This window comes from Equus caballus, chromosome 1 (assembly GCF_041296265.1).
Source record: "Equus caballus isolate H_3958 breed thoroughbred chromosome 1, TB-T2T, whole genome shotgun sequence".
NCBI classification, from domain to species: domain Eukaryota; kingdom Metazoa; phylum Chordata; class Mammalia; order Perissodactyla; family Equidae; genus Equus; species Equus caballus.
Genome location: NC_091684.1, coordinates 131,997,071 through 132,021,653, shown reverse-complemented (window position 1 = coordinate 132,021,653; position 24,583 = coordinate 131,997,071). Strand labels below are relative to the sequence as shown.

Here is a 24,583-nt window from a genome sequence, read left to right as displayed (position 1 = left end):
GAAGAGGAAACTGAGCTCAGAGACCTTAAGTAATTATCCCAAGGTCACACAGCTAGTAAGTGGCCCAGTTGAGATTTCACTTTGAGATTTGAACACTGAATCCATGCTTTTTTCCATTACACCACAGACATCGCTGAGACTTACTGAATATCTCCTCAAAGGGCAGGGATGTGGCCACTGCCTTCTTCCTTGGAGGGCTGCCCCTTCCCTGGGAAGCTGGCCCAGGGTGCACTGGGTCAGAGGGCCAACTTGTGGTTTGTCCGGCAGGGCACACCCAACTCCTGCTCCTGGCATTTGAGGCTCATTTCAATTCTGCAGCCACACTGTCTCCCAGCTCACTCTCCCACAGGGCCCCTTACTGTCCGCTCACTCTCTCGGCCCCTCACTTGTTTTGAATTTCAAGACTTTACCTTGAAGTTTCAACTCATTTCCCCCACCGGAGAATGCCCGTCCTCTCTGCCCACCCAACCCTGACCTTTCTTTCAGGGCCCAGTCCCTGGGAAGTGCCCTGACACCTCCTATCTACAGTGGAGTCTCTGGGCTCTCCCCCATCACTGCCTGCCCCAACTCTGTGCCACCCGCCCCCACCACCACCACCGCTATGTGCTCACGGAGCTCAGAGCAGATCACCTCTCGGCACTCTGTTAACACTAACGCATAATAGTAGGCAATACTTAACTGAGGGCTGACCGTGTGCCAGCCACTGCACATTAAGCACTTCAAACGTATTAACTCATTTCCTCCCCACAAAACCTTAAGAAGTTGGTGCTATTTCCCCCCCACACACATTTTACCAAATGGGGAAACTACAGCACAGAGAGGTTAAGTAACTTTCCCAAGGTCACACAGCTACTGGCAACTTCCTTATTGCCTCCAGGCTGAAAACAAAGTCCAGGAAAGTCCTACAAGGCTCCTGGGAGCTCTCTTGTCCCTGTGGCCTTCAGGGACCCTATCTCCCACCACTCTCCTGGACCCATACTGCAAACTGTGGCCACACTGGGCTATTTACAGTTCCCAGAGCCATCAAGTGCTCTCACCTCTCCCTACCTTTGTCCATGCTGTTCCCTCTGCCTAGGGTCCCAGCTCTGTGAAGTCTCCCCATTAGCCTTCACCTCTTTTCTGCTTCCTGCGGACCTTGTACCCCACCTCTCCACTCTTATCAACTATTTTTTTGCGCTTGTCTGTTGGCCTGTCAGTTCTCCTCCTGAGAACTCCTTACAGTAATGAAGGGGTCCTACTAGTAGACTCCAAAGAGGGCCTGTCCCGCTGTCAGCGCCAGGAAGTGTTTGTGAAGGAATGCTCACTGCTGCGAGCGAGGCCCACTCTCCCAAACAGATCCGAGGAGAGGAGCCCAAGCCGGGCCTCAAACGCTTCTACCTCGGAGAAGCTGCGCCCGGAGAAGCCTCGGAGGTTGCTCGAAGGCGGGTTGGTTGGCCCTCTAGGAGGGACCTCCGGGAGCCTTCAACGCTGGCAGGCAGGTGGGGGGCAGGGCGTGGGCGCGGACACACCCCCCGCCATGCCCCCGGCGCCCGGCAGGGGGCGCCGCCCCGCCGGCCCACGCCCAGCCGCGCGCCGGGCAGGCCCCCTCGCGCAGGCGCGCTGCCGCGGGCGGAGGATCCGGGCCGCGCTTCCTCTCGCCAGGCCTGCGAGCTTCCTCCCAGCGGAGCCCGGGGCGAGCCGAGCTTGGCCGCCGCCGCCGCCGAGACCGCCGCCGCCAAGACCGCCGCCGCCCTCCCGCTCCCGCCCCGCCTCGCACTCTACCCGGGAGTCCTGCCGGGGTGGGGTCCGAGCGGGCGAGCGCCCGGGCCGCCGCCGTCGGGGCGTCCCCTGGCCGGCCGTCCCTCCCGCCCCAGCCAGCCTGTGGCCGCCGGAGCCTCCGGGGCGTGGAGCGCGGGGAGCCCCCGCGGCCCCCGACGCAGCGTCCGGGGCTGCCCCCGGCGGCCGGCGCGACGGTCCCAAATCGAACCTCGGTGGCGGCGTTGGGAAGCGGAACTCTGCCGGGCCGCGCCGGCTACATTGTCCTCCCCCCGACTCCCTCCCGCCCCCCTTCTCCCGCCTTTCTTTCCTCCCCGACCCGGGCCGCGCGGCCATCCCCTTGCCTCTGTGTGGCCGTCCCTCCTTCCCCTCTCTTCGCACCCTTACCTCTTTGTACCGCACCCCCTGGGGACCTTTGCGCCCCTCCCCCCTGGCTGCATGGACTGTCCCGCAGGCCGCTGATGCTGCCCGCAGCGAGGTGGCCCGGACCGCTGTGCCCCGAGAGAGGTGAGTGCCTGGCAGGCCTGGAGGAGGTGGGCGTCCTAGTGCTTCCCGCCGGCGAGGAGGGTGGAGGTCGCAGGTCCCGCTGCTGTTGCCTCTGTTGCAGCTGCCGTCGCTTCCACTCCCATCCCCCACTCCCTTGCCCCCTCCTTCCCGCGTTCGAATTCTCCCGGGAGTCGCTGTCAGCCCGACTGGGAGGGGAGCGCACGAGGGAGGTACTGCCCTGCGAGCCCCACAGACTTGTCTCAGGCCACTACGAGTCTGTCCTCACCGTGCCCCCTCCCCGTGTAGGGTCTGGCTGGAGCTGGGAGGGAGGCGGTCAGCATGGGCCAGGGCCCTGGAAAAGGGACAGTTTTCCATTCCCTGCCCAGGGCCTCCCCGCAGGTTCCCTGGCCTGCCTGGTTCTGACCCTTCCTTGGTTCTCCCACCGAGGCCCTGCCAGCTCCAGGAAGCCCAGGGCCCAGCCACCTCCCTTGAGCCTACCAGAAGTTGAGCCTGTCACCCTGGACGTCCCAGAAGACTAGGCCTAAGCCAAGGGACCTCTGACCCTTGGGTGGGGAAACTGGGCAAGGTCTCTGTTCTGGGTGGAGGTGACACTGGGTATAAGGACCATACCCCCAACTCATGGCAGCCTGGTCAGCCCATTCGCCCAGGCTCCTCAGGGCCCAGGCCAGGTGTCAGGAAGGGGCGTGTCCATCTCCAGATCCTTGGAGCTTAACTAGGGGTTCACCTCCTCTCTCATTTTAGTGGACCAGGGAACTGAGGCTCAAAGAGGGAAGTTGCTACTCCAGGCCTCTGGCAGAGTTAGGCCATCTCTCTTTTCATCCCCTGCTCTGCAGAGCTGGACTGGGGTGGGTGGAGGGAAACTAGGCAGGCACCTTCACCCACCAGGGGCACAGGGCCCCAGCCTGGCCCAAGGGACCTTGTGGGATGAGCATGTGCTCCCCTGCAGAGGGCTGGAGAGAAGAAAGAGGGCTTCCGGCCCCAGCTCTGCCTGTTTCTAGGCTCAGGCAGCATGGGCAGTGCCTGTGGGATTTCCCCCTGTTGCCTGAGGCTGGGTCCCACTGGCAGGGGATGTGGGGTTGCCTGTGTCGTGTGACCCTGGCACTGAGCTGAAACAGCCTGGTGATCAGTCCTGACCCAGCCTTCCCACACCTTGGCCCAGCTGGTAGAGGAGCAACCAAGTTCAAAACATGAATGGGATCTGGATGGGGAAGGTGAGAGCCCTGTTTCCACAGGGAGCACCCTATAGCCTTGACATAGGAGCATTGTCAGAGTGAGGACACCCAGAGAGTCTGTTCCAAGCTCCCCACACCCTGGGGGTCCCAGTGTCTGTTGGTGGGGCCCCATCCAGAACAGGGTGAAGGCAGCAGAAGGGCAGTTGGGAGTGTGGCAGGATCCTCTTGCTTCTGGAAGGATGTGGGTTCCCTGGAGGATGCCAAGCTGTGTCTGGGGCCTGTTGGGTGCTCCTGGGAGTTTTGTCCTGCTCAGGCCTCTGCCCTTGATGTAGAGTTTTTTCCAGTTGCCCTGACATGCACAGCGGGGGGAACCCAGATGTGGTGGACCTGGGAGGCTCCCCTCACCCAGCCCTACCCCCAGCCCTAACTTCCTTTTCAGCCTGAGGGCCTGCCGCTGAGGCCTGACATGGTTGGGCACTTTTATACCAACTGTGAGCTGTACAGTGCGGCCCGGGTCCCCAGGCCTTTGTAGACAGGGCTCAGGCTTCAGGCTAGCACATGTGCTGGGATGTATTTTTTATTTGGTGAGCTTGGTGCCTGTCTCCCTCCCAGAAGGGGCTCCTCTTTTCTCTACATTGGGTCAGGGGCAAGAAAAGACTGGAAGATGGTCTCTAGCCCCACTGCAGGAGGCACTGGTCCCCAAGAGGTTGAGCCACCACAGACCAGCCCAGAGTAGAGGCAGGTGCTGAGGCCCAGGATCCACAGTGTGGCGTGGCTACCCCAACAAACCCCCAGGTGGTCTGATTGGGCAGGACGGCCTGGTTACAGTTCTGGGCTCCACCTTTTGAGGAATTTCGAAGCCTTGACATATAGTCCCCAAAGAGCAGAGGTGTTTGGTCTGGGGAAGAGAACGTAGGGAAAGACCTTCACGTGTCTGAGGGCTGTACCGAGTGGGAAAGGCCATCAGATGGTAGAAGATGTCTCAGAAGCCAGTGCCAGAGCTGGGGGGTGGGCGGGTCCCAGGGAAGCGAATCTGAGCTCATTGTGAGAACACTACGTATGTATTAGTTTTCTTAATTTAGAAAGTAACAAAACAGCACTTCAGAAAATTTAGAAAACAAAACAAAAATCACCACTCTTTCTTCACCAGTGCCGTGACTGTTGGGATCTCAGAGTTCCCTGCCAGTCTTTCTGATTTTTTTCCCTCGTCGCTGTTGTCATGTGAGTGTGTGTGCATGACACCTTTTTTCATCCAATACTGTGTCTATGGGCATTTTCTCATGTTGCTATATGGTCTGTGTTGCTTTGCCTCTAAAAAGCTAGAGAATATTCCAAATAGTTCTGCCACAGGAGCCTAACCCCAACCCTCTTACTAAGCATGTACACTGTCGTTTCCCATCTGTCACTGTTGTGGTGGTTGTTACTACAGGCCCCCAAAGCAGCCAGGAGTACTGGGGAGAGTGGGCAACTTGGCACCCAGCCAACTGGGGTTCCAGGTCCAGCCATGCCATTTAGGCCAGAGTGGAGGGACTTTGGACAAGTCATTCTCTGAGCCAGAGTTCCTTTATATGCACAATAGGGACGGTGATCCTGCTTCAGAGGAGTGTATGCACAGTGTGAACTAACTAACCCAGGTCCTAGAAGGTGCTGGGCACAGCCCCTGGCCTCCAGTAGGCACTGTGTGAGGAGGGGCTGGCATTGGTGATGGAGTACCCACCGAAGGCTGCCTCAACATGTGGCGAAGACACCTCGGCCAGGTTGGCTGATGGCTCACCCAGCCGGGCCTGGTCTCTGCCCCAGGAGCCCTTATGAAACCCTCTGTCCCTGCAGTTCTGGACTCCTCTAGCCAGTGCTCTGTCCTACCTCCCTGCCCTCCCTCCTCCTTGTCACCATGGGATTGGGTGGCCCAGGGCATGAACCTGACCCTGGGAAGATGGGCTACTGGTTGATTTCTGGGGCCTGACCCTACACATCCTCCTCGTTTTTTCCAAGCGTCAGAGTTGAGTGGACAAGGCTTCATCTCTAAGAGCTCAGCTGCCTCCTGTCCCCCAGCTCTGGGTACTTCCTAGGCCAGCCCCGAATTTCCCCAGTGAAGATAGAGGCGTACTTTCCCTGAAAAAACTGAGACTTGGGCAATGAACCCAGGCATCCTGAGCCCCAACCCAAGGACAGCCATGCCAGCCTCATCTCCCACCCTTTCCCAGTGGCCAAGGCAGGGAAGAAAGCTGAAGGGGCAGGGATTCTAGAGCCTCCCCGCTGGGAGTTGGAAGGGAACAGAGATGTCGACAAATCACTGGGAAAGTCTTGTGTGTGAGTGTCCTCCTCTTTGGCAGGTGTTCCCCACGTCTAACCTGAGTGTGTACTGCTGTGACATAACTTGCTTCCTCTTATTCTGCTTCTCTGGAGACCAGAGAACTGGGAATGCCCTCTTGGGGCCACCCCCTGCACAGTAGGAGGAAATCAGTCTCAGCTTGGCACTCCCACGGCCTATGAGACCATAGCCCCAGATGACCCTAGGACCATCCGGGACTAACCTAGGCAGGAAGTCCTCCCCCAGGTGGCCCATTCAGTGCAGAGGTCCCCCAGGCATGTGACCTTGGACTCTGCTGCCGGACTCTTGCCTGTGGGGTGTCTCCCTCCTCCTTGGTCTTAGGGCAGGGGAAGTGGGCATTACAACTACCCTCCTGTCCCACAGCTTGGGTTGAGATGAGGTCACAGGGTGGGGTCCTCTCCAAGATACTGGCCTGGCTGGGGCAAGCCCTTTGGGTGTTTCTCAGTCCCCCGCATCCTTGGTTGGGGACAGGATGGGTGGAGGAGCAGGCCGCCCTCGTACCAGGCAGGGAGCACTGTCTCCCTTCCTCCTCGCCTCTGGGTCCCTTCATCTGAGGGCTGGAAATAGAATCCGCTAAGTAATGATTAAAGTCAAATTCAGACCTAAAAATAAAGAGCTGGTGAAGGAAGAGCTAGTGTGCTCCCTGCATGGCTGAGGGGAGAAATGAGCAGGGCGAGGCTAACTTCGGGGGGCTGAGCCCCTGCATCCTGGGAGAGGCCAAAGCCCACTGGGGGATCAGGGGTCCTCCACCAGTTGAGGGTCTCTTCTTGGGCAGGATACAGCCTGCATCAATCAAGGACAGACTGGCAGGACCAAGGAGAGAATCTCCTTTTTCCCAGGGGGAAACTGAGGCCCAGAAGGGAGAAGTGGTTTGTCCAGCGACTGTCCAGAAGCTCCCCTTGGCAGGCCCCCAGGGGGCCTGAGGGCCCCACGAAGCCCAGCTCACCCTTTCTGCCTGCTCAGTTTCTCTTCCTGGTTTTAAGGTACTGCGATGAGAGTAGCTCTCATCACACACTAGCTGTGTACGCCTCAGTGGGGCTGGGCCTCCAACCGCAGCTTCCCTTGGCCTCCCCCCACCCCCACTCTCCCGCCCGCCCCTTCTGTGGTCTAGGCCCGGAGGCACAGAACAAGCAGCAGAGAGGCTGCCTGTCCCGCTCTGCAAACAGTTGGAAGCCTTGTGGGTGGGTGAAGACCTGGGTGTCATCTGATGCCTGCCTACCCTGGCTGCTGCTGCACAGCCCTGCCCAGCCCAGCACCTGGTTCTCACCCAGCCTGGGCATCTGCAGCCTGTGTTGTCCACGCTGCAGGGAGACTGGAGGGAAGAATGAAGAGGGGACCCTGAGAGCTCCCCTGCTGGCCGGTAGAGGAGACCAGACTCAGAGAGGAGTCAACTGGGGGAGGCCTGTGGCTCTGACTTCCTGGCAGGGCTGGTGGGAGCTCAGAAGCTGGGGATCTGCGTAGGCTGCAGCAGCCAGGAAGGCTTCCTGGAGGGGAAGGGCCAAGAAAACCAAGCAGCATTTGAGGAAGAGGCTGGGTGGAAACAGAGGTCCTTGCTTGGAACTTCTACCCTCTCTCGGGCTGCTGGCTTCTCTGGTTGCTGTGTGGCCCTGGAAAGACTCTTGGCTTTTCTGTGCAAGGCAGGGTATGGCAGATGAGCAAGGAGGTGGCTCAGATGTAAGCTATGCTCCTGAGAGCAGGAGGGCCAAGCTCTGGACAGCCCTCTCAGCCACCCTCCCTCACTATCTGTCCATTTTCAGGATATCATCGGTCCTGCCCAAGGAAGGATAGAGGATTTTTCTCCTTACCAAATTCAGACAAATCTGAGCCCAAACCCCTGCTGTACCCCTTGAAAGCTGGGTGACCCTCTTCAGAGCCGGATTCCTTGTCTGTCGAACGGAGAACAATAGTAAAACCTCATGGGGTTTTTGAGGATTAAATAACTAACGCAAGGTTGGGTTGGAGACTCTCTCCCCGGCTTTCATTTTTACCGTCTGTCCGCCTGGGGGAGGGCATTGAAAACCGTGGGTGGGTAGCAAGGCTCTATGTCCTTTGTGTTGGGCCCCCATAGCTGTGGGTCCCAGTTCTGAGACAGGAAGACTAGGAATCTGGGGGCCAAAGTTCTAGACAGCTCATGGGCCTCTGGGGCTCAGTCTCCCCACCTATGACCTGGCTAGGACTGAGGGGACAAGGACACTCCATGATTCCTTAGGGTTCTTTGGAAGTCAGTGCTGAGAGGCTAGATGTAGATACAGGCAAATGAGGATGCAAAAGCACAGCCTCTGCTGAGGGGGGTGGGAGAACAGAGGCCTGGGTTAGGGCCCTGGGGAGGCCCAGAGTCCCCGCTGCCCAGGTAATTAGGCTCCTGAGCGGTAATTAGAAACCTTTCTGGGCCAGGAGTTTTCAGCCTCAAGCGGCAGCGGTGCCTGGGGGAGGAGGCTCCCCACTAGCCTCCTCTCACTCCAGCCCTCACCCTTCCCAACCATGAGGTGGGATTTCCAGTCCCACTGAGCCACTGAGGGCAGGAAGGAATCCAGTGAGTTGCTGTCATTTGTTTTTTAACATTTTTCAGCCATTAAACTCGCTCCTCTCCTTAGGGCAAGGGGGCTGAAGGCTGAGGGAGCCCTGGGAGTGGGGAGTGGCACCATACACTGGAGCCAAAGTGGAGAACCATTGATCCCGACCTCCAGGGAGGTTTAGGCGTCTCCAAGGGTCTTGTGCCTAATTCTGCTGCCGACCTTGAGACATCTGTGCAGTGGAGGTGCTGAGGGCTCTGGACCACCTCCTGGGTCAGTGGCTGCCCTCCAGCCCCACTGCCTGGTATGTGGCCAGGGGCGTCACAGTGTGAGCAGCCTGGGTGCCCTTGACAGACCCAGAGGTGGGGCTGATTTTACTGCTGCCAAACCAGCCCAACTGCTGGTGGTGACCATATCTGTCTATCTGTCCTGTGCTTCTATCTGTCTTGTGACCTATCAGAAACTTCCGGGCTGGGTTCAAAGTTTCCATGGACCCCCACCCTGAGCCTTCTTCAGCCTTAGTTAACTCCCTCCTTACGACTGTTTGGACTCTTAGTCCTGGCCTGATCTAGCACACCCTCTCCCAGTTACTTCCACCTAAAATCCTCCCAGTTCCAGCTCCCTTCCCCTTCTTCCTGGAAGCCTTTGTGGGTTGCCCCTGTCTCTCCTGTTGAGTCACTGAGCTCACCTGGTCATGATTGACCATCTGGTAGCCAAGAGGAGAGGAGCAGGGCTGCATTTTGTTGGGGTCCCCAGGCTGGCCACAGAGACCGATGAGTGGAGTTCTTAGGACCCCAAGGGCAGGACTCCTGGGCCCTTTCTTCCTCCTGCCCATGCTGGCCCCCCAAGCATGGTGCACAGGAAGGCTCCTGAAACACTGGCTCAAAGAATGAGAAGGCAAGGTGGACCTACCTGTTGCCTCCACTGGCTGCCCCTGCCCCCAGAGGCTCTAGCTGGGTCCTGTGGCAGGACCAGAGTCTCTGGGGGCCATGGCCCCGAGTTCCCCCAGGTCTCATGTGCACTTCCCTTTTCAGTGGGTATTTTTAGCTGGGTGTAAACAGTTACTGAAGGCTCCCACGCCCCACTGGGCAGTGGAGTTTTGGTGAGGGGGGCAGGACAGGGGCCCCTTGACCTACCCTGGTCCTCAGCACGTGCTTGGCTGTGGGGGTCTACAGCTGCCCCCAGGGCAGGAAAAGGGCAGCCTGGGAGTTTCTGGGCTCCCCTCTCCCTGCCGGCCTGGACTCTCAAGAAAGGCCTGCCTGAGGCTGCTTCCACTGACCTCAGTGCTTGGGCACAGTGCCCAGCCTGTTCTCAGGACCCCAGCACAAGGACTGCTGAGAGCAGGGTTTGGGACAGGAAGTCAGAGTGAAGCATTGACTTCACAAAGTTCCAAAACCCCTTGTTCCCTAGACCTGTGGGGGTGGGGTGATAGCGGCTATCCCTCTGGTTACGGGACCTCGGTGTGGTGTGGCCAGCCTGCTTCACCCTTTCGTTTGTTGGTTCATTCATTCATTCAGCACTCATTTACTGAGCTGCCACTCTGGGTCCAGCCCATGCTGGCTTTCCCCCTGCAGAGCTCCCAGGCCAGGATCGGTGGGGTCCTCCCTGGAGCACGGAGATGTGTGAGCGGCTGTGGAGGCCCGGAGCAGCCTCCACAGCTGGTGGACCATGGAAGGCTCCTGGCAGAGGTAGCTTTCAAAAAGTTACTTGTTTTCAATCAGATTTTTAGGGGGAAGGTAATAGATGTATGTGGTTAAAAAAAAAATCAAAAAGGACAAAACAGCAAATATACAGTGAAAAGTTTCCCTTGAACTTGATTCTTCCCCTTCCCATCCCAGAGGTGACCTCTGTTATCAGTTTCCTCCATCTTTCAAAGATGATATGTGGATATCTGAGTTTAGGGATGAATCATATGTCCCCTTGAAAAACAGAGCTTGTGATATACCACGGATGGTGGCCTGCACCTCACTCTCTTTCACAGTCTTTTCTTTTGAGTATTTCAAACCTACCAAAAAGCTGAAATAATAGTATAATGAATACCCACATATCCTTTACCCAGAATCACCATTTCTTAACATTTTGTCATATTTGCTTTACCTCTTCCTTTATATACATAGACATATGTGCTTATTTTTTGCTGATTTATCTGAGTGTTAGTTGTGGGCATCACATCTAAGTACTCCTAAGTACTGTAGCATGCATCTCTTACATAATAGTACCATGATTACACTTAAGAAAATTAACATTAGTTCCATATTATCTAACATTTTCATTTTCCCAATTGTCCCCAAATGGTTTTTATAGCTATTTTTTCCCTCTGATTCAGAATCCGATTCAGGATCACTCATTGAATCTTGTTGTTGTGTTTCTTTCTTTTTTTTCCAGCTTTATTGAGATATGATTGACATAGAACATTATGTAAGTTTAGGTGTACAGTGTGATGATTTGATAACACATGTATGTTGCAAAGCAGTTACCACAGTAAGGTTAGTTAACACCTCCCTCAACTCACATCATTATAATTTTGTTGTTGTCATGTTTCTTTAGTGTCTTATTTAATCTAGAACATTCCCCAGCCTTCGTTTGTTTTGTCTTTTGTGACGCTGACTCTAAGAGTCCAGGCCAGTTGTTTGGGCTGTGTGACTGCCCCTTCCTGGTGGAGTCAGAGCAGCAGCTCTGCAGGAATACCACAGAGATGCTGTGCCCTCCTCAGTGCCTGGGAGCAGGAGGCACTCATGTCGCTTCTCTCTTTATCAGTGATGCTGAATTTGATCATTTGGTTAATGAGGAGTCTGCCAGACCTCCCTGTTGTGAAGGTGCTCTGTCATCTTTCTCATTAATCCGTGGGGTGGTACTTGGAAGCTGTGTCACTGTCCTATCCCCCCAGCAACTTTCCCTTCACTGGCTGGCTTTTCACCATTTCTACTTACTCTCTCCCAGGGAGTGTTCTGACCCCGTCACAGCTGGAGCTGTGTTGTTCTCTTTAGGGATATCTGGTCGTTTATTCACTTTGTCCCTTGTAAATCGACGTGAATGTTGTCTCCCAGTCTCTTGCTACCACAGACAGTACGGCAGAGACTGTCCTCCTATATTTTTTTAGGCATTGTCTCAGCTGCCCCCGAAGGCGGAGTGGAAGTTCCTTGGGTAGAGAAGGCGGAGGGAGTGGCGAGGGAATGTGAAGGCAGGGAGGTGGGCAGGGTACAGGTGCCCTGGGAAGAGCAGGTGAGCCAGCAAGTCCCAGAAAGTTCAAGTAACTTTCCCAAGGTCACATAGCAAAGTGGCAGAGCCAGGAGCAGGACTCAGAGTCCCTGACTCCCAGGACAGTATTCCTGCACTGCCTCCACGAAGTGCCCTGAAACCAGGCCCCTCTCTGCCTGACCCAAGCCAGATTGAAGGACAACCACTCTCACTCTTGGCCTCTGAACTGGAGTAGAGTGGCTTGGCTGGACCCTCAGAGCCTTAAGGAGGGGACCCCAGCCTAGGCACTGGCTGGGAGACTGCTGAGCCATCCTGGGCTCATAGCTTCAGGAAGGAGCTGTCAAGAGATGGTCCACAGCTCCTGCAGGAAGGGTTTTTGCGTCCAGCTGGACCTTGTTCCTGGTGCTGAGAGGTGGCAGCTCCAGTCCTCAGAGTAGCCCTAGGAGCTGCGGGGTTATCACCAACCCATTGTACAGATGGAGAAACTGGGTCCCAAAGTCACAGCTGGTAGAGCAAAGGGGAGAGGTTATCTCCTCCCTCTCCTTTCCACATCTTTCTTGGTTGTTAAAGCCCAGACCCTCGAGGAAGCCCACCCGGACCACTCCTGCCGGAGCTTACCCCTTCCTCTGAGCACTACTTGCTTCTCTCTCCTCCCTTGCACTCTCTCTTCTAGGCCAGTGAGGTCCTAACATGCTTGCAGCTCCTGGGGGTATAGTACAGACATCGAAGGCCCAGAGGCACTGGGGGAAGGCGGGGGGTGGGGGTAGGGAGACCTAATGGCTCAGCGGGGCAGGATGCTCGCTCAAGGTGTAATCTCAGGCCAGGCCACCTTACCTCTTGGCCTTGCCTGTGGTCCTCATCTGTAAAATGGGGTTAATAATAGCCTCTCTCTCTCAGAATTCTCAGAGATTTGATGAGCCATACATGCCAAGGACAGGGCCTGGCACAGAATAAGTGCTCAGAAAACAGGGCCTGTTGTTATTTATTATCATCATCACATCAGTGGGGAGGTGGCAGCAGTAGCAGCTGCAAGCCTGGAAAGGAGTGTTTGCACACTGACAGCTGGGAGGGTGACTAAAGGTACCACAGCCTCCGCACCCTCCTGGGGCTGGTGAGTTTGGGGGGTGGGGGATGTGGAGAACTAGCAGAGCCCCTGTTCCTAAGGACCTGAAGGTTGGGGACCCAGCCAAGCCCAGTGGGACCCCAAATCAAGTTCTAGGCTGTCACCCCTAGCTAGCTGTGTAGCTTCAGGAAAATTATTCGACCTCGTGAGCCTCAGTTTCTGCTTCTATAAAATAGGAGTAAGAAAGATCACAGCTCCCCACAGCCTGTGGTCCTCAGGAGCCCAGGGGGTGGTTCCTGTACTTGTGGTGGCTCAGTCATGTGAATGTGTTGGGGGGGCGGTGTCCAGGCTCATCCTCCTTTAACTCCAGTCTCCCTGTCTAGAGGGTAGAGGTTGATGGGCTGCCCCCTGGGGACGGGAGGTACTGTGTGTTCTGGGAGAAAGGGAAGCTCTTTTGTCCAGGAGGAGGAAGGAGTGCATGCCAGGCCTGTGCCAGAGACTTCCAAGTCTGGGTCTCATTCCACTCCCTCCACAGCCTGCTTGCAGGGGACCCCTATCCCCACCTTTCAGGGTGAGGGATCTGAGGCTCAGAAGGGTTGAGTCATTCTCCTGAGCTGCACTCGACAGAGCCAGGACTACCCGACTCCAGCACCTGGAGTGAGACCTGGAGCAGCGCTTCTCCCCGGCTCCACTCTGCCCAGCTCATCTGGTCTGCAAGACCACGCTCCCCTTCTGAGGCCCCCGAGCCCCACCCCTCAGAAGCAAACTCTGGTTCCTCACTTTGGCATTTGATTCCTGCTGCCCTGCAAGATTTATACCAGGCCCGCTCGAAACCGTCCCCTTAGAGCAGGCTGACAGGGTGCTCGGGGTGGACTCTGGAAGCTCGGGGTCCCAGAGCCCTTGATGGGCAGGGTCTGTCCATGGGCTTCCAGCCAGGCCAGTTTCTCACGGCTGTGCCTGTCTATACCCTGACATCTTTGCTCAGGTCCCTTCTCCAGGCCGCCCTCTGTGTATCTAAGCTCTCAGTCATCAGGGCTCAGCTCCAGCGCTCTCTCCTCCAGGAAGCCCACCTAAGCTCTGCAGTCCTTGCTCACCTCACACCTCTAAGCTCTTGTGCTCAAAAGTCTTCGCCTGGCCTGGGGTGGGTGGTAATGTTTGTGACCGTCAGCCTGTCAGATGAGCCTGGGAACCTGGGAGGTGCATGGAGGTGTTTCCCTAACATTCGATGACCGTTGAGGAGTCACTGGCCCTGTCTATAGATTCAGTTTCCTCATCTGTAAAAAGGGGACAGTAGCCCCAGCCCCTCTGCTTCCTGAGACAGGGATAAGGGGCTCAGGGTGTGTTTGGGAAGATGACAGTTGGGGGCAGCTGTGGGCAGTGTGTGTGCAGGATGGGTTGGCCTGGGTAGATTTGTTTGAGGAGTTAGCTTTGTTGAAGTAAATATATGCACTGAAAAGTGCACCGATCACAAGGATGGAGCTCAATGAGTGGTCACAGAGTGGACTCACCCCTCACTGGGCCCAGAGGAGCCAGATATCAGAGGCCCCTTCCGCCCCTTGTGGTCACTGTCGCCTCCCAAGGTAGTCGCCATCCTGCACCATGGTTTCCAGATTTTGAACTTTTTACACGTGGAATCCTAGGCCATGTGCTCTTCTGTGTCTGGCTTCTTGGTGAACGTTACGTGTAGAAAGTCATCAGTGTTGTTTCATAGCTGTAGTTCATTCATGTTTGCTGCCCTACAGTGTTCCTTCTGTGAACAAACCACAGGGGATCCATCTGACTCTTGATGGGCATCTGAGCAGTTCCAAGTTTGAGGTTTATTACAACTTGTGCTGCTGTGAGTGCTCATGCCTATCTCGGAGGACACCTGTCCTATTTTCTCCTGGTTTATGCCTAGAAGTGGGATGACCAGGTTGTGGGGTTGGTGTACATTTGGCTCTAGAGATGCTGCCTGGGCAAGTTTTTATAGGCGCGGGAACTGAGAGGCCCACAGAGGACAAGTACTTTCCCAAGTCAGAGCACCTGCCCCAGGTTCCTTGCCCCAACAGACCAGTTAGCACCCAGGCTTAGGGCTGGCGGGGCAGGTGGCACTGGTCTGCTCACTCCCCCGAGCCTCCTTTGCCTCTGTTGGCCATTCTGTTGGGCTGTAAGGCCCCCTGTGGGCTTAAGGTTGCTGGCCCCTCTGTCCCTGGGGATCCTCGGCCTCGTGTTCCTGCCTCCTCCCCTGTGCGGTGCCCTCAGCCTGCCGAGCGAGATTAGAGAGACGGCCCTTGCCCGGTGTCCCAGCTCTGGGAGCTTTTGACACCTGTTGACATTTCTCTGTGGAAGAAGTGGGCTCTCAGAGGCCTGAGGGGTGCCGTCTTCTCACCCCCTCCTCAGTCTTCCCCTTGTCCCTGCAGCTCTCATGGTACCAAGCAACAGGTTGGCCTTCCTGTGACACGGGGACGCCGGATCTTCTGAGAAGATGTCAGCAATACAGGTACCGCAGGGGTGTGAGTATGCGCACCACCCGGAGGGGAGTGTTGAGGGAGAGAAAGAAAGAGGGCTTAGATCAATTGGCTCCCGTTTTTCCCAGCCCTGGCTTTCAACAAAGTAGAATTCCAGGGTGCACTGTTGGACACGAGGCCCTCAAGATGGGAACACAGGTCTGGAGGCAGTGGGGCAATCCCAGCTAGAAGGGACCCAGAGTTCTCAGGGGGAGGGGCACCTCAGCCAGGCTCATGGAGGGCAGCCGAGAGGCTGTGGCCTCGAGGGTGTGCAGGCAGGTGGGTGGGGAGGGGCCCTGGGCTGCACCTGCCCACCTGTCACCTGCCCTGCAGGCCGCTTGGCCATCCGGTACAGAATGTATTGCCAAGTACAACTTCCATGGCACTGCTGAGCAAGACCTTCCCTTCTGCAAAGGAGATGTGCTCACCATTGTGGCCGTCACCAAGGTAATCAGGGACCTCACCTGCCCACTGCCACCCCCTGCCACCTCTGGGCATTCCCTCTGGGTCCTGGCTCCCCTGCAGGAGAGGGTGGGCCTGAGAGCATGTCTGGACTGCCCTCTCCCCAGGACCCCAACTGGTACAAAGCCAAGAACAAGGTGGGCCGTGAGGGCATCATCCCAGCCAACTATGTCCAGAAGCGGGAGGGCGTGAAGGCGGGCACCAAACTCAGCCTTATGCCGTGAGTACCACTGTGGCAGGGTCAGGATCTCCCAGTCTGGGAAGGAAGGAGGACGAGAAGCGCTTGTTCCCCAAGAAGAGAGTCAGAGGAAAACAGGAGGGTGAGAGGAAGGAGCAGGAATGTCCGTGAGGGCTTCTGGAGATGAGGGGAAGGGCCAGGGTGCTAGACCTCAAAGGGGAGGACGGGGCTGGGAGGACTAAAGAAAGAAGGAGCAGAAGCAGAAGACGAGGGCCCGGGTGCCAGAATGAGCCAGTGGGAAGGGCCTTCAGAGGAGGACCTGCAGAAAGTGGAGCCTGTCAGGTGCGCTGGGGTCAGACCCTCGGGCTACCATGACCCCTGGCCTGGCCACCCCCCAGCTGGTTCCATGGCAAGATCACGCGGGAGCAGGCAGAGCGGCTCCTGTGCCCTCCGGAGACAGGCTTGTTCCTGGTGCGGGAGAGCACCAACTACCCCGGGGACTACACGCTGTGTGTGAGCTGCGACGGCAAGGTGGAGCACTACCGCATCATGTACCATGCCAGCAAGCTCAGCATCGACGAGGAGGTGTACTTTGAGAACCTCATGCAGCTGGTGGAGGTGAGCACCCATGCAAGCCTGCATTCGGCTCCAGTCCCGCCACTTCCAGCTGGTGACCATGGGCGTGTCATGCAACCTCTGTGAGCCTGCATTTCCTCCCCCTTGATGGAGCACCTCCTATGTGCCAGAGTTGGTCACTCACCCCATGATGCCACTACAGGGAGGGTGCCACCATCCCCATTTCCTAAGTCAGAAAATGAAGGTTCAGAGCAGTTAAGGGACCTACCTCAAGTCACACAGCTATAAATTGAAGGGGCCAGGACTTGAATCTGAGTCTGTCTGACTTCAGAACTAGCTTCCTTCCAGCCACTCACAGAACCACATGCTCAGGTATGTGTATATAAGCATGTCCTCATGAGCTACACCTAAAAGACCAGGGTCCCCTGGGCTCCTGCACCTGCACGGATGCCCACGTGTCCCTGCAGCTCCTGAGGCCAGCCCTGCCAGCCCTGGCCAGGCCACACCTGGTGTCCAGTTGCGCCAGGCAGCCATCCAGATGCCCCCTGCACTCACTCTCAGCTCCTTCCCCCTGCTAGCCTGGCTTGGCCTATGGCAGGGCAGGGTCCTGGGCATACCTGGCTAGAGGCTGGTGTCTGGACTGAGCGAGGGTTTGCCCTCTGCCTCGGGATGCTGGTGAGGCCCAGAGTGGTAGCAACACTGGGGTGTCTGTCCAGTACTTAGGTGTGGGGTGGCATGGGAAATGGGCTGCATGTCCGAGTCTGGGGCCTCCCTAACCCCTGCCCTGCCGGAAATAGGGAGCCCTCCCCACTCAAAGCAACTCCCAGCTGGGCAAGACCAGCCTCTGCTTCCCTCTGGTGGTCAGACCTGGGCAGTGCATGCAAGCTGCTGGTGGGGCCCTAGGGGCTGGCTCTGAGTGCCTGTGCTGCCCTCTGTAGCACTACACCTCAGATGCAGATGGACTCTGTACTCGCCTCATCAAGCCAAAGGTCATGGAGGGCACAGTGGCAGCCCAGGATGAGTTCTTCCGCAGTGAGTGCCACCCCACCCCAGTCCTTACTTGCTTACCTGCCTCCTCCCTCCCAGGCTTCCTGCCACTCCCCCCATCCCAGAGGCTCTGGAGTCCTCCAGGGACCCCCACACATGTTATAGTCCAGTCTGCCTCTGTCACCCCTGCTGTAAACCCTGCTCTGGCCTCAACACCCCTCACAGAACCACCCCCCCCACCAGGCGGCTGGGCGCTGAACATGAAGGATCTGAAGCTGCTGCAGACCATTGGGAAGGGGGAGTTTGGAGGTGAGTGGGAAGGGCTGGACCCCTGGAAGGGCCAAGGGGCTGTGGGGAGTCCAGGGAACAACCCCACCTCTTCCCCCAGATGTGATGCTGGGCGATTACCGAGGGAATAAAGTTGCTGTCAAGTGCATTAAGAACGATGCCACGGCCCAGGCCTTCCTGGCTGAAGCCTCGGTCATGACGTGAGTAGGGGTAGGGGGAGTGGAGAGGTCGCCCTGGGCCAGGAGGTAATAGGGAGGCTTGGCAGGCCCTAACCTCCACCGTCCTGCCCCAGGCAACTTCGGCATAGCAACCTGGTACAGCTTCTAGGCGTGATCGTGGAGGAGAAAGGCGGGCTCTACATCGTCACTGAGTACATGGCCAAGGTGTGCACCTGCCCCCGATGCAGCCCCCATCCTAGAGCTGAACACTGGGGCTCCAGCTTCCAACTGCCCCAAACCACCCATTGCACCCGTGGGCCCCTACTCCCTCAGTCACCTCCCCCCATCTGAGCTGCAAAGTCACCAGGGCTTAGCTTTTGTCCTGGCTTGTCATTTATTCACTATGACCTTGAACAAGTTGTGTCACCTCACTAAGTCGCAGTTTCCTCATCTGTGAAATGATGATAATGATAAAGTTTACCTCAGAGATTTGTGAGGACTTAAGAGAGACAGTACATGACAATTGCTGAGCACAGTGTCCAGCATGTAGACACTAATATTCATGCAGAAGTGGTGTCCTCATCCCGCCCCTGCTCCTTCCCTCTCCTCACACCTCCCTTGGGTGTCACCATTTACCAGCTCCAGGCCTGTTCCTGGAGGCTGGAGGGCAAGTCTGACCTGTGGGGCTGGTCTGTCTGTCCTGCCCCAGGGGAGCCTGGTGGACTATCTGCGGTCACGCGGTCGGTCGGTGCTAGGCGGAGACTGTCTCCTCAAGTTCTCACTGTGAGTGAAGCAGCCCCTGGGGGCGGGAGGCCCTGCCCAGCTATGGGAGCCCCGTCTGAGGGGACATGTGGCTGGCTCACCTCCAGAGACGTCTGCGAGGCTATGGAATACCTGGAGGGCAACAACTTCGTGCACCGGGACCTGGCCGCCCGCAATGTGCTGGTGTCCGAGGACAATGTGGCCAAGGTCAGCGACTTTGGCCTCACCAAGGAGGCCTCCAGCACCCAGGACACGGGCAAGCTGCCAGTCAAGTGGACAGCCCCAGAGGCTCTGAGAGAGAAGGTGGGGCAGGCCTCTCCCAGGGCCTGAGCAGTGGTGGATGGGGGCCCTGGGTCACCCCTACCCCCAAATTCCCAGGATCTGACACTGCTCCCTTCCACATGGCAGAAATTCTCCACCAAGTCTGACGTGTGGAGTTTTGGAATTCTTCTCTGGGAAATCTACTCCTTTGGGCGAGTGCCTTATCCAAGAATTGTGAGTGTGGACCCTCGGACCAGGGCATGACTGGGGCTGAGGGTAGGGCTTGGAGCAAAGGAGGGGGTGGTAGGGGAGGGGGTCTCATTGGCCCTCTCTCTCCAATCTGAGGCCTAGAAGCCGCAGACCTACCCCCCGGAGCCTCCAGACCACTTCCTGGGCCTGGGTCTGAGGCAGAGCTGAAGGGGATCCCTGAAGCTGAGAGAGGGGTCCCCTCCAGAGTTAGGTCCTGCACCGACTCTGTACCACTCACCTGCCCACAGCCCCTGAAGGACGTTGTCCCTCGGGTGGAGAAGGGCTACAAGATGGACGCCCCCGACGGCTGCCCGCCTGCAGTCTACGATGTCATGAAGAACTGCTGGCACCTGGACGCCGCCACACGGCCCTCCTTCCTGCAGCTCCGGGAGCAGCTCGAGCACATCAAAGCCCACGAGCTCCACCTGTGACCGCCGGCCTCCGCCCAGGTCTTGGGCATGTGGGGACTGAACCTGGAAAGATTGTGGACCTTGGGGCCCCCGCTCACTAGGCTCAAACCTGAACTGAGCCCAGCAGGCTGGTGGGCCTCTTTCCTCTGTCCCAGCCTGCACCCCCTCTGGCCCCCCAGGGACCCCGCCTAGACCTGGCACCTTCTCTCATGGACCCACTTGTGTGGCTTCAGGAGCCCCAACAAAGGGCCGAGAAGGAAGGGTGAGGGGCGGGAGGCAGATGCCCCCTCCCATGCTCAGGCTTTCCTGGCCTCCCATCTCTCGCCTTCTTAGAGTTTTATTCCTTTCCTTTTTTGAGATTTTTTTCCGTGTGTTTATTTTTTATTATTTTTCAAGATAAGGAGAAAGAAAGTACCCAGGAAATGGGCATTTTACAAGAAGTACGAATCTTATTTTTCCTGTCCTGCCCAAAAGGGTTGGGGAAACCAGGCCCCTCTCTAGGGACCCATTGCCCCAGCCTTGTTCCCCATTCCGTGTCCCGTGTCCCGTGTCGCCTCGGTCGCCCGTGTTTGCGCTTGACCGTGTTGCACTGTTTGCATGCGCCCGCGGCAGACGTCTGTCAGGGGCTTGGAGTTCATGTGCCGCTGCCGCCCGCCCACCTGCCTTGTGAGATGGAATCGTAATAAACCACTCCATGAGGACACCGCTGCCCAGCCTCGGCGCTTCCTCCGCCGAGCCTGCCTGTCCTACCCGGCCCCCCATCCCCGTGCCATCTTGTCCATCCCCCTGTCTCTGTGAGTGGGGCTGTGCTTGCCCTGTGAGTGGAGTGGGGTGGGGAGCACGGCTGGGAGATGTAGCCGCCGCTTTGTGTCAGCTGCACGAGCGAGTGTCCTGTGTCTGCCGTGGGGGAGCTCTTGCCACCCACCCGCCCCCCCATCCTGCTGCAGCGCAGGCTTGGTTCTGGGCCATCTTGGGCTTGGGCCCCGTCCAAGGGAAATGCCTGGGGGTCCCGGCTGCCTCTCCTGCTGTGTTGTTCAAGCCATCAGCACAAGGAGGGCTGAAGCCAAGGACAGGAGGAGGCCAGGCCTGACTAGATGGAGGTGGGGTCCCCTGATAGAAGGCAAGATAAACGCCTCATGCCTCAGAGAAGATGCTGACCCTGGAGGGTGAGGGGGAAGGGGTGACTCTGCGCTGCTGGTGGTTCTTACAGTTTCGCCTAAGATGTAACAGCACTACCCCAGCCCCACACCCAAGGGCCCAGCCTGTACCTGAGGATGTAAAGGAGAGGGCCTTCCCCACCTCACCCTGGGAGGCACAGGTGGAGAATGAGGACCAGCCATGGCATTTTCACTCCCCTCAGTCAGGATCCCCAGGAGCAGTGGTCTGTGCAGAACCTCTGAGGGTTGAGGATGGCTCACTTTGTTCAATGAGACAGGCAGCTGGGGGACCCCCTTGTCATGTTGAGGCTCTGATCCTTCCTGTCCCAGCCAGCAGGACGTGAAATCCAGAGTTCTGACTTTGCAATGTGCCTCATGTCTGCTCCTCCTCAGTCCACTGCGCTCCAGCTGCCATCATCCCCTGGCCCAGAGGAGCAGCTTCCTCACCTCCCCCAGTCCATCCTCTCTGCACACTGCCAGACTCATTTTCCTAAAACCAGACCATTCAGTAACAAATATTTGAATACCTGCTGTGTGCTAGGACTGGAGTTCAGCAGTGAGCAAAACAGACCCTGTGGAGTTCACAGTTAGGAAGACAGTCAGACAATTACAAACTGATAAGTGCTGTGGAAGAAACATGTATAATATGGGAATCGGATCTTGTCTGTAGATCAGGGAGGGCTTCTTGGGAGAGGCAGTATGTACGCTGAGATCAGAAGGACGAACAGGAGGTATGGCGGGGGCGGGTAGCAGTATTCCAGGAAGAGATGCTGAGACTCGTGGGAGGGCAACTGGTTCCAGGATCTCCGAGAAGGCCAGTGAAGATGTACAGTGAGCGCAAGGCTGAGAGGTGTGAAATGGGCTTGGAGAGGTGAGGCTGTGGCAAGGTCTGGCTTTCATCACACAGAGCCATCGGAAGCCAGCAACAGGTTCTGAGCAGGAGGGTGACATGTCAGACACATGTTTTTGAAATGAGCATCCTGGCTGCTGGTGGAGAGGATCTGAGGGGAGCACAGTAAGGACTCATCCATGTGAGAGACAATGATAGGAGTGGACAGACTCTAGAGAGATGTAAGAGGTGAAACTGACCAAACTTGGTAATGGATTTCGGATGAAGGTGAAGGAGAGAGTGGAGCCATACAACTCCTGATTACCAGGAAGGGTGTGGGAGGGCGGGAACCAAGAAACCCATGTTTAGGAGGAGACATCATGAGTTCTGTTAGGGACATCTTGAGTTTTAAATGTGCCTTTGAAACTGCCGAGAGGTGTTGAGTAAGTTATTGGAACCCAGAGGCTGGAGAGGGAAATTTCAGAGTTATCAGCAAGTGGCTTGTCCATGAGGCCATGGCAAAGAGGAAGTCACTTTGAGAGGACATGCAGAAGAGAAGAGGGCCCAGGACCAAGCCTCGGGGGCTCAACATTCAAAGGTGAAGAAGAAAAGGCTGGCCACGCAAGGTGCAGAGGAGGAAGTAGGAGTCCTTGCTTTGGAGGCGGAGGGACAGGCCAAGAAGGAAGAACCAGCAGGTCCCGCTTCCCGGAAAACAGAGAGGGAGACTGAGCCAGCCCCTTGTTGTTAGCCATGAGGAGGTCGCTGGTGACTTTAGCAAGACCTGAGTTGTGTGAGGGCAGATTCCAGATTACAATGGCTAGAGGAGGGTGCGAGCAATTCAGGAAGGTTGACGATCTGGAGAAATTTAGCTGTAATGGAGAGGAAAGAGAATGAGAGAGGATTTTTAAGATGGCAGAGGCTTGAACAAATTTGCCAAAGGGAAGGACACTTACCTTCAAGTCTGCGTACCGGGAGGAGGGCAGGAAGAATGGAGGGCCGAGAGTGGTAGTGATGGAAGGTAGAGCGTTCCTTGGAGCAGGGAAGGTGGCTGGAGTCCAGAGCATGAGTGGGAATGGGCCGGTGATGGGCGAGGGACTGCCCACGGCGAAACTGCAGAGGAGAGAGTCAGGCCGAGGCGCGCTGGTGAATGTTTAACAGCCACATCTGGGGCAGGGGTGAGGCCGGGGGCTCCGATTCATAGTTTGCTGATACCTGTGATGTAGTCTCTCGCCATAGCCCATTTCAAGGTACCGACCTGACTTCACTGAATGCAGGAGTTGGGGAGATTTTGACCACCGGCTCTCACTAGCTGTCCAAGCCAGTTGGGGTTCAGAAACCGGCAAATGGTGCCCCTGGCCATGGGGTCACAAGAGGGGCCAGGCAGGCGACATAACAGAGAATTGGACAGGTGGGACAAAGGAGAGTGAAGGGGCAGCGTCCAGTTGATGGGGACTTGCAGGAATGCAGGCCCAGGGAGCAGATGTTGCACCTTTCTGCCTGGTCGCATGCGTGTCCCCACCCTCGATTCCTGCATCACTTCCTGTTTCTTACTTAGTTTCGGGGTTTTTATTTTCTCCCTCTTTTCTCTCATACTTCCCTTCTGCTCTGTGCCGGCCACTGGCATATCATAGATGCGCAAAACAGTTCTCACCCTGAAGGAACTCATAGAGTGATGGGGATCCCACTCGGGACTCAACTTGGTGCCAAGGAATCTGGCGGGCAGCACCCACCACCAGCACCAAGCGGGGGGCAGGGGAAGGAGGCCAGAGGTGGCTTCTCAGACACTTGGAGCCCAGGCAGGGACAGGGAGCAAGGGCAGTCCTGGCAAAGGAAGGGCACTGCCCAGGCAGAGGTGGTGAGGTGCGACAGCCTGCCAAGGCGCTTCTGTGCAGCCAGGGCTAAGGTGCCAAGGGGTGCGGTTTGGGATCAAGTAAAGCTGAAGGGAAAGCAGGGCCCAGGCTCCACCTGGCTTTGCAGGCCCCATGAGGAGCTTAACTTTATGCAGAGATGATCAGGAGCAATTGAAGGGTTTAGGACGGAAGAGTGACATGGTCAGCTGTGCATTTTAGAAAGATCTTTCTGGTGGCAGTCTGGCCGGAGAGAGGGAGTGTCCAGAGTGGAGACAAGGGGATGTGGTGGGGAGGCTGCAGTCAGCCAGGCAGAAGGTGATTGATGGTGGCCTGGGCTGGGGAAGCTGGTGGGAGGAGAGGAAGTGAGCACAGTTGACGTTTTCCTGAGCTGAGCGCTCACTGTCTTTAGGCCCTGTTTTAAGTACAATAGATGTATTATCTCGGTAACCCTCCAAATGACTCTTGGAGACATACGCTATTATCATCTACATTTTACAGGTAAGGAAACTGAGGCCTGGAGAGATCAAAGAGTCAGGTCACACAATATGAGGGTGGCAAGAGCAAACTGAAGGGCTTGCTGATGGCTGCTGAGGAGGTGAGGCAGAGGAGGGCATCTGGGAGATTCCAGTCTCTGGCTTGATAAGGTGGGGGCACCATCCATGAGACCCCAGCTCTGAAGGAGAATGGGCCAGGGGTTGGAAAGAGGAGTTCAATTTGGACATGTTGTCTGGGGGCCTTTGTGACATCCAAGGAGAGATGTCCCCTGCAGAGTTGGATATTCAATTGAGCCCGCAGCTCCGGGAGAAGCCAGGCTGAAAGTAGAGATTTGGGGATCAGGGGCACAGCAAGGGTGCTTGAAGCCAAGGGCATGGACAAGCTTGGCCAAGGAGCACGTGGAGAACAGCCGTAAGGAGCCCCCGTGTCAGAAGCCAGGAGGAAGAGCAGTGGCAGAGACACAGCTAACGGGCAGCCTGGGGGCAGGGGAGAGGCAGGTGAGCCTTGAGGGGCCTCAGAGCATGGGGCAGGGGAGGGGAAGAGAGGATGTGAAATGTCCACAGCATTTCACGTTGCAGAGACCGGGCAGAGAAGTGTCCACCAGGCACAGAGAACAGGGGCCATTGGCAGGCCTCAGTGGGGTGGTATTCGTGGGGCGGTGGGGCAGGAGCTGGAAGGACTGAGGGGGAGACGGGGCAGTAGGGCTGGAGTGGGCCCACCTTTCCATAGCTGGGCCATGAAGGTGATGGGGAGAGCGGGTGGAGGTGGCTGGGGACTTAGTGTTGAGAAATGAAGTTTTTCTTTTTTTTTTCTTAAAGATTGGCACCTGAGCTGACATCTGTTGCCAATCTTCTTTTTTCTTCTTCTTCTTCTTCTTCTTCTTCTTCTTCTTCTT

General features: G+C 56.9%; 1 protein-coding gene across 2 annotated transcripts; it reads left to right on the top strand.

The window, feature by feature from the left end:
* Positions 1-1,647: 1,647 nt before the first annotated feature.
* CSK (C-terminal Src kinase) lies at positions 1,648-20,065 on the top strand. 2 transcript variants are annotated; one of them, XM_001492384.7, is made up of 13 exons: positions 1,648-2,262; positions 14,940-15,019; positions 15,360-15,473; positions 15,596-15,708; positions 16,065-16,284; positions 17,181-17,274; positions 17,473-17,538; positions 17,618-17,717; positions 17,810-17,900; positions 18,385-18,458; positions 18,545-18,740; positions 18,846-18,932; positions 19,196-20,065. In XM_001492384.7, exons 2-13 carry the CDS (start codon positions 15,005-15,007, stop codon positions 19,376-19,378), a joined length of 1,353 nt encoding a protein of 450 aa, XP_001492434.3. In that variant the 5' UTR covers positions 1,648-2,262; positions 14,940-15,004; the 3' UTR covers positions 19,379-20,065. The 2 variants fall into 2 exon arrangements, with proteins under 2 accessions (XP_001492434.3, XP_014589385.1); XM_014733899.3 differs by having other exon boundaries at positions 1,861-2,262; positions 14,920-15,019.
* Positions 20,066-24,583: the final 4,518 nt, after the last annotated feature.

Bases quoted from the DNA above. Each gene is read 5' to 3' on its own strand.
- CSK (XM_001492384.7), top strand. The intron at 17,901-18,384 runs GTGTGCACCTGC...GTCCTGCCCCAG, and splicing joins TCACTGAGTACATGGCCAAG to GGGAGCCTGGTGGACTATCT. The intron at 18,741-18,845 runs GTGGGGCAGGCC...TCCACATGGCAG, and splicing joins CAGAGGCTCTGAGAGAGAAG to AAATTCTCCACCAAGTCTGA.